Here is a 12395-nt window from a genome sequence, read left to right as displayed (position 1 = left end):
ATGAAATTCATGATTATATTGCGCTTAGTGTTACGTTGACAAACATAAGGGACAAGACAGACGTACGTAGTGCACGGACACGGACGTACTTGCACTACGTACGTCCGTTTCTTGTCCCTTGTGTTCGTCGGTATAACACTTGCGCAATATAATCGCAAACGTCCACCAACTAGCCCCATTCATTGCTTTACTATATGAATGAAAGATTTTTGTGGCCCCAAACAACGGTGAAAATTCGGTAATACTCACGCCTCTGCAGTCGTGGCCCAGTGCAATGTCACGCAATGCCAAATTGCTGTTCACAAAACCACCTTTCCTGTGGCACTACTCACTTGATATTCCTCCAGCCAATCAGCAAGCTGCCATGGCAGCTATTTAGAATGCCACCATGTATTTGCGAAATTTCAAATGCATTGTACAAGCTTCTGTACGCGCTATCGCCAGCAAACATTGTGTACCCTATGCTTGTCTGTTAAAAATCGTCAAACCTAGTGAGGGGTCCTTTAAAGTTTGTACTTCATACAGTAAAACCTCACTAAACCATACTCGCTTAAACATTATTTTCGTTTTAAAAGTAGTAAAGTCAGATGCCCGACTCAGCGGCCATTGAACATAATGTGTTTTGTATCTGCATAAACTGTACCAGCTTATTGAGTACGTATCGGACATAGTGTTTCGACTTTTCATCGCGCAAACACGGCAGTGTGTTGTCTGCATCGGGCGGCCTGGCAGTACAATAAGCCTCAGAGATCAGCACTACGGCTTTTAAGCACCCTGTGTGTTTGCGCATGAAGCCACATCAACGTCAACATCATTTCGGCACCGTGCCAGAGAGTGTTTTGGCATCATGCAAGCGGCAGCTCGTGTCATGCCGAAACTCGGATAAAAAGGATGCCGGGTGCTTAGCATAGAAGAAAAATTAGACATTGTTCATGCTATCGAACGTGGCGCGAAAAGTCGGCGCTGGCATGTGACATTGGTCTACTGTTGACTACGGTGTGGGGCATTTGGAATGCGAACTTTCTTGGCAGCGCTGCTGCGACCGTGAAGAGATGTCTGTTACGAGGTCCGACTTTTTGCCATCATTGCCTCTGCTATTACCGAAGTGTCGCCTAGCTACAGTAATAAGGACGACACGGAAAGCGACAGCACGGGCGATTCAGGCCCGACAGTGGCAGAAGCTGCATGTTACGTTAGCCTTATGAATGCATTCGTCGCGACGAGAACAGCACCCTACAATGAAAAGGTGCCTAGCGACTTCTGCAACGCTACTGCACCTGTAGACGGAGATTATGCAATGCCAATGAGGAATCTGGAGATTATGCAATGCCAATGAGGAATCTGCCATGCGAGTGTTTGCCGAGAAGAGGGCGCTGGCTGAAAAGCTGGCTCACAGCTTCAGCAAGTTAGAGGCCACTCTCATCGCTGCTAGGTCGTCGCTGCTAGGCCGCCACAACATCAAACAAAAATAACATGTTTGTCATGCGAAGTAAATAAATACTGCATGTTTTTTCCACTTTCATCGCACTCTCTCCAAGTTCCATTATTGACAGGTAAGTGGTCGATCTCATGTTATTTCGGTTAAGCAGTACTACCGTTTAGTACATACTTTTTCCGAGCTCTCACCGACTATGGTTTAATGCGGTTTCACTGTATACTCATGTATGGGCAGCCTTCGTGTAAGGGCTGCACCTCCCACTGTGGAGGGCAAAATTTAGGAAAAGAATTCAAGATGTCCCACTGGAAAGTGAAGTTAGTTCTGTTGTCACTAGATGACACTAGCTGCTTTTCTGTTGACGCCGCTCAGGCCAGCACTGCCGCACCTTTATTTCTTTGTGTGGCGCATTGTTTTCGCTGTAGTGGCACTGTTTTCAGTCGGATCAGTAGCATTTCGCCTCTAGAGAAGGGAGCTCTGTTTGGGTAGGCGCTGGTCAGGGACTGACACCTGAAGTTGTTTACTGCTGCGTTATGTCATTTGTGCCTCTCTTACCGTCTGCTACAATTGAGGAACCAGTATGGACCTGTAGCAGGCCGTCATCAGCCTGATTTGTGTAAGGGCTGCATCCAGCCAAGATTCTAGAAAAAGAAGTATGGCCCTCGCATGAGTACATGCAGCAAATGAGGAAAGAGTGCCTTGTCGTGCTGGCAGGTGCGGATCACGGTACACATTAGGCTACATCTCTGCAATAAAGCGTTATTGGCACCTGCAACGCAGTATTGCGTTTTCCTTTACATTTTTGGTGGTTTTGGTTTCTCTTTCCCGCACAGTATTAGCCTGTAGCTGAAATTGAAGCTCCTCGCAACTATTTTGTGCGAAACCTTGCTTTTACAGACATAATTTTTGTTGGTCGGAATATACGATGGCTGGATTATACAACATTATTGTGTGGTCCCAAGAAAGTCGTATAATCAGGTTTCCAGTGCACTATTTTTCTGCCGGTGGGCCTCTCATTACTTTTTCCATTTTGTTTCTTTTTTCATGAAGGGACTGAAAAGTAATTGCTCGACTTATGATTGTGGTTGTATTACATTCTAAGAAGTATGGTAGTCCATAGCCTTCACCTATGATGTCTTTCCAAGTCTCTTGGTTGTTAAAGCACATAATTTAGATCTTACAAAATTTGTGCTCTTTTCCTACTACGTAATCTCTCCATACACTCACTCCTGTTTGACCACTGGAAATTGTGTTCAGTGAGATTCTAGGCCATCAGAAAAATTGTTTGCACCTCCTTTCCCTTGTCAATCATGAGAACTGGGGGGCAAACATTCTCGTATTTTGGTTGGAACCCTTGTCACGGGGGCATCTTGATTGAGAAGGTAGTCTTAGTGCTTGTGAAAGTCGTAGGTGGCAGCTTTCCTGTAGCCATCATTTTGATGTAGACCTACTGCAGCGATTAAGCCCTGAAGGAAAACTTCTCTGCTATTTTAATTATTTTGACTTGGCCTGTGGACCAGTGGTCATATCTCTTGTTGGCCCAGAAACTGCAGGCACTTGTTTGGCTGATTCCACCTGTGTGTTTGTGTGCAGTTGTGACTGAGGGACAGGATGAGACCGTTCTGGTACGTCTGCATGTGCAGCAGTTGGCCGCACAGTTCCTGCAGCAGGAGCTGGAGGCCATGGAAGCACGCCTCAGGTGAGCAGGTCCTTACTCAGACAAATGGATAGATAGACACACATCTAAAGATATGGGTAGATGGCCAGATGCTTTGTGTTGGAGCAACTACACTCGTCACCTTTTTGTAAACCGTTTCATACCATAGCAGGCAACGCTAAACTTCTTGCTTTGCTGGCAGTTGCACCAAAAAAATCTACAAGTGAGGTATTAATTCAATTTACCATTAAGTCTCATGCATTTATAGAAATGCAGTTAAACCTCAATATAATGAAGTCAATAAAATTGGCAATTTGATTTGTTACATATAAATTTCATTGTATGGAAATTTGACCTTTTATACAAACAAATACAGTCGCTGATCGGTTTTTCTTACACGGAAAGGGGCTGCAGAATTTCCAGACTTACCAGGCAATCAAGAAAGCAAATTTGAATGAGAAAACAATTCATTTTGACAAATTTGGCAGTCGGCGACAAATGATACGGCTTCATGCCTCGTATTTCGACAATATATTCTCAGTGCTACGAATTAAGCGAAGCCAGCCACGCTTTCGCATGCACTCTGCCCCCACAGCTGATAGTGTCGCCTGCACTATCAGGAAAAGTGCACGCAGCGGGGAGCGAATGCTTTGTCTGCTTCTCACTCCAACAGGTCACCGAAACTCGAGATCACACAACCTCAAGTACTAAAAATGCGGTAAGACAGCTTACATGGTGCCACGCCGTCTCAGCACGCCACCCTTTCCACACGCTGCAGATTACCTCGAAAGTATGGTGCTCGGCTCCGTATGCGCTCAGCCGCACTTACAGCCATGTGCAGCCACGGCTGAGATCGAGGCGTGTGCCAACTTACCAAACGCCCCTCCCCCCTTGCATGCGCTAGATTGCGTTACTGCAAGCTCTTCCCTTGGCTTGCGCGGGAAGGCGGCACTCGTAAAGCCACCATCTTTCTTCTCTCACCCTCGCATACGTTCACTCGCATCTAAAGCATACATTGTGCAGGGTGTGACAGGATCTTATCGCACCTGTACTTTATACGGAACATGATGTGGCTCCACTTCAGCAGTCACTCTTGTCACGCGGTGCGTCATTTGAGAGGTGTGTTTGCAAACAGCCACTTGTGATTCAATCATTTGACCATCTGCGTCCGCGGAAGTTTCCATTTATTGTCTCTGCATTCCTTTGTGGTGGCAGTGAAATTTAAGTACACTGATAAAGCATACAAACACACTTCATTATATTGAGGTTTTAAATACATGGTGTCTATGAACAAGAGGTTATGAAAAGTTAAATACTTTGTTATATCGGAAATTTTATTATATTGAAGTTTGTTATGTCCACGTTTAACTGTATAATGTATCTTAGCTTCGCAGATTACACATTTTTGTCCAGATAAAATTAAGATATTATACACTTTCCGCATGACGGAGCTGGGGTCTCACCAAAGAATGCTATTCCTGGCCTAAGAATGTGCCTTGAGAGTCGGGTTCGCAACACGAATGTAATGCGACTTCTTCTTCTTATTATTTTTTTTTTGACGTGGTAAATACGTCAGCACTTGCCCTTTCACATTATTTTGTGATGGCCCTTCGCAGTAATTATGAATAAGGCCCTCTGGCTATTTGCTTTTTAGTGTTGTTTCCCGGTTCTATAGTAATATTGCCTGTTTGAATGGCAATCTTTAAGAATATATTTTTTTTTAATTTATGAGAGACCGAAAGCCCCTCACATTATATTGACACGTGTACTTGTTTGTCCTTTCCGGGTGACCGCTTTTCACCGTCTAACAAATGTTATCTCTCAGCGTGGGACGCGCCCGCATGTATCGGAAGTTCCTTGAATGTTTTCGATGTTTTCTTTTTTTTTTGCTGTCTGTTGTCACCGAACCTTGTGTAATCGATTTCATGCGTGCGTGACATGAATGGTGTAGAACTTTCTGGAAGACACACAGGCACCAGCGATTACTCTTGAACCTTCGATGACTAATGTATAAAAGCCAACGCGCTTGACCCACTGATCAGATTTTAGACGATCGCTGACTGTGTTCGTTGCTGTCGCCATTCTTTGAGTATAGCCTGTTTTTGATGTCACAAGTTCGCCCAATAAAACGCTAGTTTCGTCATTCCCAGTTTTGCTGCTTTCTTCACCATCACTACTACGTGAGAATATTTATGGTTGCAAAATTTAAGTGCATATACAGTGTTCAACCATGTGATGAAATGCTTTAGTAGATGAAATGCTTAGCAGAGGAAGGAATATTTTATTGAAATGTTGAATTGACTTTGAACTATGGTTAAATGTGCATTAATCATTATCTTCTCGTATAATGAGAAAATTAAACAGCAAGTTGGAGGAAAAAAGGAAAGATGCCTGGCATCTTACGATATAATGGATAAGGTATGCAATCTTTCAAAAAGTACTACATTCGAACGCAGTTATATTGAACTCGCAAAAAAATGCCTATCAGTTCGATATAGAGCATAATTCAATATAAGCCTGCTAAATAATTGGATGTCATAAAACCACATACCACTTATAAAATAACTTTATTGATGAAACTAGCTTAGTTTCGCATAAGTTAGTCCTGCATTTTCTTCTGCTTGGGTAATTTCACTGCCTGCGATGCACACACTTCCCCGCATTGTCGAAAGGAGTCTGAGCAGCTGAGGCCGCAACCTTACGCATTCGCGCAGAAGCACTGGACTAGTGCGAGTGCACCAATTACTTCGGAGGATGTGGGCAAGGGACCGTCGTTGCTTTCCTCATTGTGCCCACTTTCATTTGTGCTCGGTAGGATGTTGGCCATGTAGTCTTCGTTTTTGGGCTCTCCCATGGTTGTGACACCATCATCTGCACTCCCAAACTCGTCCACTGTTGATTCGGCAACAGCTTCCGGAAATTCTGACAGCTAGCTCCAAACTTCGGCAACACCGGCAATGGCTTCGTCGCATTCATCAGAATTTACAATCATTACTGAGCACGTGGAAACCGGCACGTATGAAGAAGTACTTGTACACAGCCGTGTGTATGCGTTGGGCACCACGGGCACCGGGTCACGTGTTTGGCCGCTTTAGCCCTAATCGTGATGAGAGTGCTGCTTGGAATCTTGCACGCTGCAGGGACATGTGATTTCTTATCGCGTTCCACCCAATTTATGATTTCGAGCTTCACGATGAAAGGCAAACTCTGCCGCTTCATAACGGCAACACTGTGGCAGAAGGCCCACAAGGCACAAACACAATGAACCAGAAAAGCAGCGACACAACTCACACTTTTGCCATCTTGCACGATGAGAGCAGAAGAGCCTCTGATTGGCTGTCTGAGCAAGCGCTGCGGGTGGGCCAGGATCATATTTTGCAGGGGGGTGTCGTCAACTCGTCTGAGCAGCCAGAGGCAGCGCGGTCACGGTAGGGAGAGCGGTTGGATGGAGCCGCGCCGCCGGGTTTCCGCGCTTCCGCGAGGGAAGGCCAACTTCTGGGGGCACTTTTCCGCTGTTGATGTTCGATATATCAAAAGTCGCTGCTATTTTTGTTCGATTTAAGAGTAGTTTTTGCTATATTTACTAATTGTAACTATACCGTGACCAGAAATTGTTCGATATATAGAATAATCCTATATACATGGGTTCGATATGGTCGGGTTCGACTGTACCTTATGCACGGTGTCTTTTCCCATAGCTTCGTGCAGAGTTTCCTCTTGCACCAGAGAAGTAAGTTACTTCTACAAAACATTGAGTCCTTGCTCTAAACAGCAAAATATTTCTGCTCCAAAAGCCTATACCATATTTACTCACATAATTATCGCACTTTTTTTGTCACAAAAATTGACGCAAACTAGGGCGTGCGATCATTACGCGGGTAAAAATTTTTGCAAAAAAATTTTTGAGCACCAAAGACGCAAAAGGGGCAAGTTTTGGGTGAGAATTCTTACGGTGGCTATGGTAAACATAGCCAAACATATAAGTTGAGTAAGGCTTACCTTTGTAATAAATGCACACATTACATAGGCACTACATGAATTGCACATTGCTCTTTTATTTTTCTAATTGAATAAAGGGCGCCTCACTTTATTCAGAGTCTGAATCTTCACAGTTATCGCTGTAAGCTTCAATGTCGGAACCGGCAGTGTCGTCGTCGGGGGCATCTTTGGAATCCCACAGAAAGTCATCTTCTGTCCCGTCCAGTGCTTTAGATATGCCGGTCTTCTTAAAGCTCTTTGCCACTACCTAATCGGAGACACCACTCCACGCTTTGACGATCCAGGAGCAAAGCACCTCCAAGGACGGTCTTCCGATCTTGCGGCTCGGCGTGAAATCATGTTCGCCTGCCGCCATTTACTCTGCGTACAGTCGTGGAACATGGTCCTTGAACGATTTGTTCAGGGACACATCCAGAGGCTGTAGCAGCGACGTGAGACCTCCAAGGATGACTGCAATTTCAGTGCGTCGCTCCTTCAGCTCAGCTCGAAGGCTATCCACAAGATGGCCTCGGAAGCTGTCCAGCACAAGAAGCGAAGGAAGCAGAAGCGCTCCTGGTCTTCATCCCCTAACAGTCTTAATCCAGTCGACCATAAGTTCCACTGTCATTCATCCTTTAACTTGAGTGCGGATTTGGATACCACGGGGAAAGTTTCCCTTCGGAATAGTCTTCCGTTTGAAAATGACGTATGGTGGAAGCCTCCGCCCGTCTGCCGTCACTGCAAGCATTACAGTACATTGCAGTTTCTCAGCGCCCTATGTCCTTATGAGGACGCTCCGAGCACCCATCTCGTTGACTGTCGTGTTTCGGGGCATGTCGAAGGTCAACGGAGTTTTTTCAGTGTTCCCTATTTGCGATAAGAGGAAGCTATTCTTCTCGCGGATCCTCGTAACAAGGTGATGGAAGTCGACCACCTTTTCTTCATACGCGGATGGGAGCCGCTGGCACAAGGACGTCCGCCGCCTCAGTGAAAGTCCATTTCGTCGCATGAAGCAAGTCGTCCAGCCGGAGCTAGCGCCGAAATCCTTTGCGACGATTCCCAGCTTCCTCGCAACAGCACGCGCCTGCATCTGTATCATTTCCAATGATACAGCGCAACCATTTTTGCGCAGGTCCTTCACGTATTTAAGGACCGCCTCCTCAATGTGAGGGAACTTGCCGGTTTTGGGTTCGTGGAAAGCCCGGTGCATCCTATCGGTAGCCATCAGCTGCTCGCGCTGTTTTTTCCAATAGCATATTCTGATTTCGTCGACGCCGAAATGCCTGCCGGCAGCTCGGTTGCCGTGCTCCAGCGCGTAGTGAACAGCTTTAAGCTTAAACGCGGCTGTAAAACTCGCATAGCGTCCCATGGTGAAACGGCACCAACACAGAAAAACCAATAACAAAGCCCACAGCCACCTTGCAAAATGCAGAAAACGCAGTGTCCGTCGAAACGTGTCGGAACGCGTTTGCTGTAAGATGACAACACGTCAACCAATAGGCGGCTGCCACTGTAACAGTGCGGGACATCAAAACAAAAATGGCGACTGACGGAGCAAGCTGAATGCGATTTCTTTTTTTCGCGTGAGTACATTACGTGCATTGAAACAGCTTTTTCCGTATAAGTAATAAATAAGATCATTAAATTGGCAACCATTATAAAGCGAACAAATAATAAAGCCAAGGCAAGTTTAGTTGTAGATCTTTTTTTATTCTTGAAGTGCAGAAAGTGATGAAGGAAATGAAATGGGACATCTGCTTAAGAATCTATTTAGTGCGTGCAGTCCGCTCGGTAACTTTTGAAGAGTTGTTTGCACAGCATTCGACAGATGGTGAGCGCGATCATCATTAGCTAGATTTGGCACACGACATACCGGTGCGACAAGTTCAGGGTGCGATCATTACAAGGGAAATAAAAAAAATAGAATTTTGATGACAAAATTAAGGGGTGCGATCATTACGCGAGTAAATACGGTATTTCTGCTTCACACCGTGCTTTTTCCTTCACTGAAAGCTGCTACAAAAAACCAAGCGCCGCTTTCGTCACTGAAGCAGCATCTTGCTCAGTCTCCCTGTGGACAGATCATTTTGCTGGACCTTCCGTAGCTTTTGGCTGCTGAAAGCGATTATCCGGAAGGGGAGTCCGGTCTCTTCCCACTCAGGGCTGCAGCCAACCCTACCGCTTGCATCATCGTCAGGGTTCGCATTCAAGATGCTCCCCCTCTCATCCGCTTTGTAGTTCTCTGCTTGCCTGAAGAGCCGAATAACAGGCTCGCCCACCTGCGCACTCGCCCTTCTCTCTGCTCGGCGACTTGGCCGTCATTTTGCCCCTGGCGCTTGCTGGCGCAAAGGCACTGCTAGCAGCTGTTCTACTTAAAGGAAGGCTCTCGGTAGAAAATGGGGCACGAAATAGCATGTCAACTACCACATTTGGTGACCCCTGTGTATCGCCTAACTGAACTGCACAGACGGCGTGAGCATGTTCTCAGTGAAGTGGCATTTCCTAGCACTAACAAAGGACAAAGGTCACTGGACCTAGCCAACATAATGTGGCAAGCCCGATTCGCAAAGGCGTACTGACTTGGCTAAGCACAAGCAAAGGCTTAATGAGCCTTTGAATCCGTGCTGATTTTGGGCCTCAGTGTGGGGTCTAGCATCTCACAGCCCGATTTGCAAAGGCGTACTGGATCGGCTAAGCATAGAAAAAGACTTAATGAGCCTCTGAATCTATGTTGGACATCAGTGTGGGGTCTAGTATCTCACAGGAGGATCGACTATTACAGGTTTGGGTTTAGCAAGCCACAGGGCTGCATCAGCCATAATTTCGCGTAATCTAGTGCGCTGCAGTGTGCAGTAGTGGAGGGGAGGGGGGGAACTGAGCACTGCACTCCCAAGAAAAAGCCGTATTGCCCTAAGTTAGCCGAAACAGTTTATTTGTCTTCGGTGACGTCCAACACTGCATAAACGCCCGCTTGCACGCTGGTGCGGGAATCAAAGGGGCTCTCGCGCCAAGGATGAAAAATACATATGGGTGTAGCTAGCATATTGCTGCGAGAGCATGACTCCCTGCGGCATGCCGCTAGGAAAAGTCCCAGCAACTATGCTGCTTGCTCTCGTGATAACCAGTGAGCCCACACGTGAGAGCTCGGGCAATCGTTGTCGGCTTGGGCTTCGTATAAGTGCGACTCGGCGTAGTATGGCCATGCATGAGCACTGGGCACTGCTCTTTGGCTTTGTGTTCGGAAACAGAGCAACAACAGGTACACGCTCGCTGTAGGTGCAAGGCATCACAGATGAGCTGAAGTTTGATGACCAAACAAAGGGGCCGGCGGGCGAGATGGAAAACATGTATGTACCGAGCAATGTGCCAGAGAGGGCTCCCACATGCTCCCACATGCTCACTCTGGCCATCGCGCTGGTCACACCGCCATAGCACTGGCACCACCGCAGTCGACAGTGCAGTGCCTTCTCTGCGAACCGGTATGTGGCAAAGGCTGCCCCTGATGATTATTGTGAGTGGAAAGGGAGAAGCCTAGGCATGACAGAACAGGTGAATGATCGCACAAAGGTGCCGGGGTACATCTTCATTCCCACAACGTTTAGTATTACAATAAATTTGGTGATATTTGAGTATTTGCACTCCTAAGTTCTAACTAAAGCTTTAATTCTGATAAGATGCTCTTTGTACATAAGAAACTTAGCCATACATGCACAGTAGCCATAATTCAATTGCATAACAATAAAAACTATAAAATACAAGTGATAACCACACACTATGGCTAGTGGATGCCCTCCATGCGTGAGTGTGCCATCTAAGAGTAGAGTGCTTATAATCTTAAGTCACTGGGGCTGCGAATATCTGCACTATAAGCAGTGCCGCACTGTAGCTAAAACAATTTTTCAAAGGCTACTCAAATGCAAAAGATGTAGACCAAGCAGCCACGTGTATCCTATAATCGAAGCATACAACCAGGATGTTTGTTTCTGTTTAAACTTACAAACATTGAAGGGTTAGCGTCAGAGGAGCCACGGTCTTCTCATGAAGCCGGCTGAGTAACACAGCTAGAAAAAAAAAGATGAAGAGGAAAGTTGGTCGCCAACTAATTTTCAGACTTCAACACGGCACTGCCACCAACTCCTCTGTGCCATTGTGGAATGGTGACCGAAATTTCGTACTGATCTGCATGCACAATGTCGAAAACAGGGTCACGTTGAACCAAGTTGCCACTATTTCAGTGCTGCCCACGCCACCCATGCCCTCACTTTCATCATTGAGGTAGCTCCTCATTTTTCCAAGTGCCATACAGCGACTGTAAAGTGCGACTCGGCACCAAACTGCAACTTTGTTTGACATCTACCAACTGTGCTGCATTGGTTAGGCCCAAGCATGCCATCACGGGATGCACGCCTTCTATCTATTTGTACCCGTAAATTAAATGGAGATCAGGCTTGAAATCACTCTCATGGATTGAGCTGACGGCGGCATCTTTGAAGCGGAGTTTGCGTCCATGGGCAGTCGACTGGCAGCGAAAGCTCATGTGTCTGAACGGAATTTGCGGAACAGAGCTTAAACGGACAGCTTCACAGGGTTATGGTCGCGCGCCCGATATCTGCACTTCACGATGATGCACATCACAATTGTGAACATGAAATGCACCTGCTGTCAAGTTTTAAAATAGGCAATATTTCAATAAAACACAACACAGAGAGGAATTCTGTTAACGATCTCTCCACAGTGCTGGAGTTGTAAAAAACAACAAATTGATTTTACCATTGTAATTATTTTTTATTTGCCTTCATTATTGAGACATTTTTGCGACCCTGTCCATGTCATAAAAAATCAATTGGCGACTGCATTCATTTTCCACACACAAACTGAAGAGCCAGAATGTGACAATGCACACATGTGTGGTACGGAATATGTGCCACTGACAAGCAGCTGGATCAGAGGTTGCTCTGTTGTCTGGGCAACCCTTGTGTACCTGCAGAATACATATGGTGCGTTGCTGCCACGGCTGTTTTCTTTTTACGGTTCCCTGTTTGTTCGCTTCATGTTTTCTCCCCCTTCGCATAGCTCTCCCCTCGGCCAGCACACCTCATTGAGAAACGCACTTGCTGCCTTGCTTGTCTGCATGTAAAGCAGATTGCAGTGTGCGTGTGTGTGTGCATGTGTGTGTGTGTTGGTTATCACAATCGTGTCATTGCTAATTTGCTTTGTTAGCATTCAAAGACAATAACAGATGTACAGAACCAAGCATGGCCCTATTGCAAATGGCTTGTATGGCTTGTATATCAAACTGTTATGATAAGGTGCGCTTATTTAAAG

General features: G+C 46.0%; 1 protein-coding gene across 4 annotated transcripts in view; it reads left to right on the top strand.

The window, feature by feature from the left end:
• The window catches only part of LOC142580112 (uncharacterized), a 233805-nt gene that overhangs the window by 128109 nt on the left and 93301 nt on the right, over positions 1 to 12395 (top strand). For all 4 annotated transcript variants that reach the window (XM_075690924.1, XM_075690927.1, XM_075690925.1 and 1 more), the window contains exon 5: positions 3029 to 3134. In XM_075690924.1, the coding sequence (XP_075547039.1) occupies positions 3029 to 3134 (106 nt within the window). The remainder of the gene's footprint in view (positions 1 to 3028; positions 3135 to 12395) is intronic.

This window comes from Dermacentor variabilis, chromosome 4 (assembly GCF_050947875.1).
Source record: "Dermacentor variabilis isolate Ectoservices chromosome 4, ASM5094787v1, whole genome shotgun sequence".
NCBI lineage: Eukaryota > Metazoa > Arthropoda > Arachnida > Ixodida > Ixodidae > Dermacentor > Dermacentor variabilis.
This window is presented reverse-complemented; position numbering and strand designations above follow the sequence as displayed.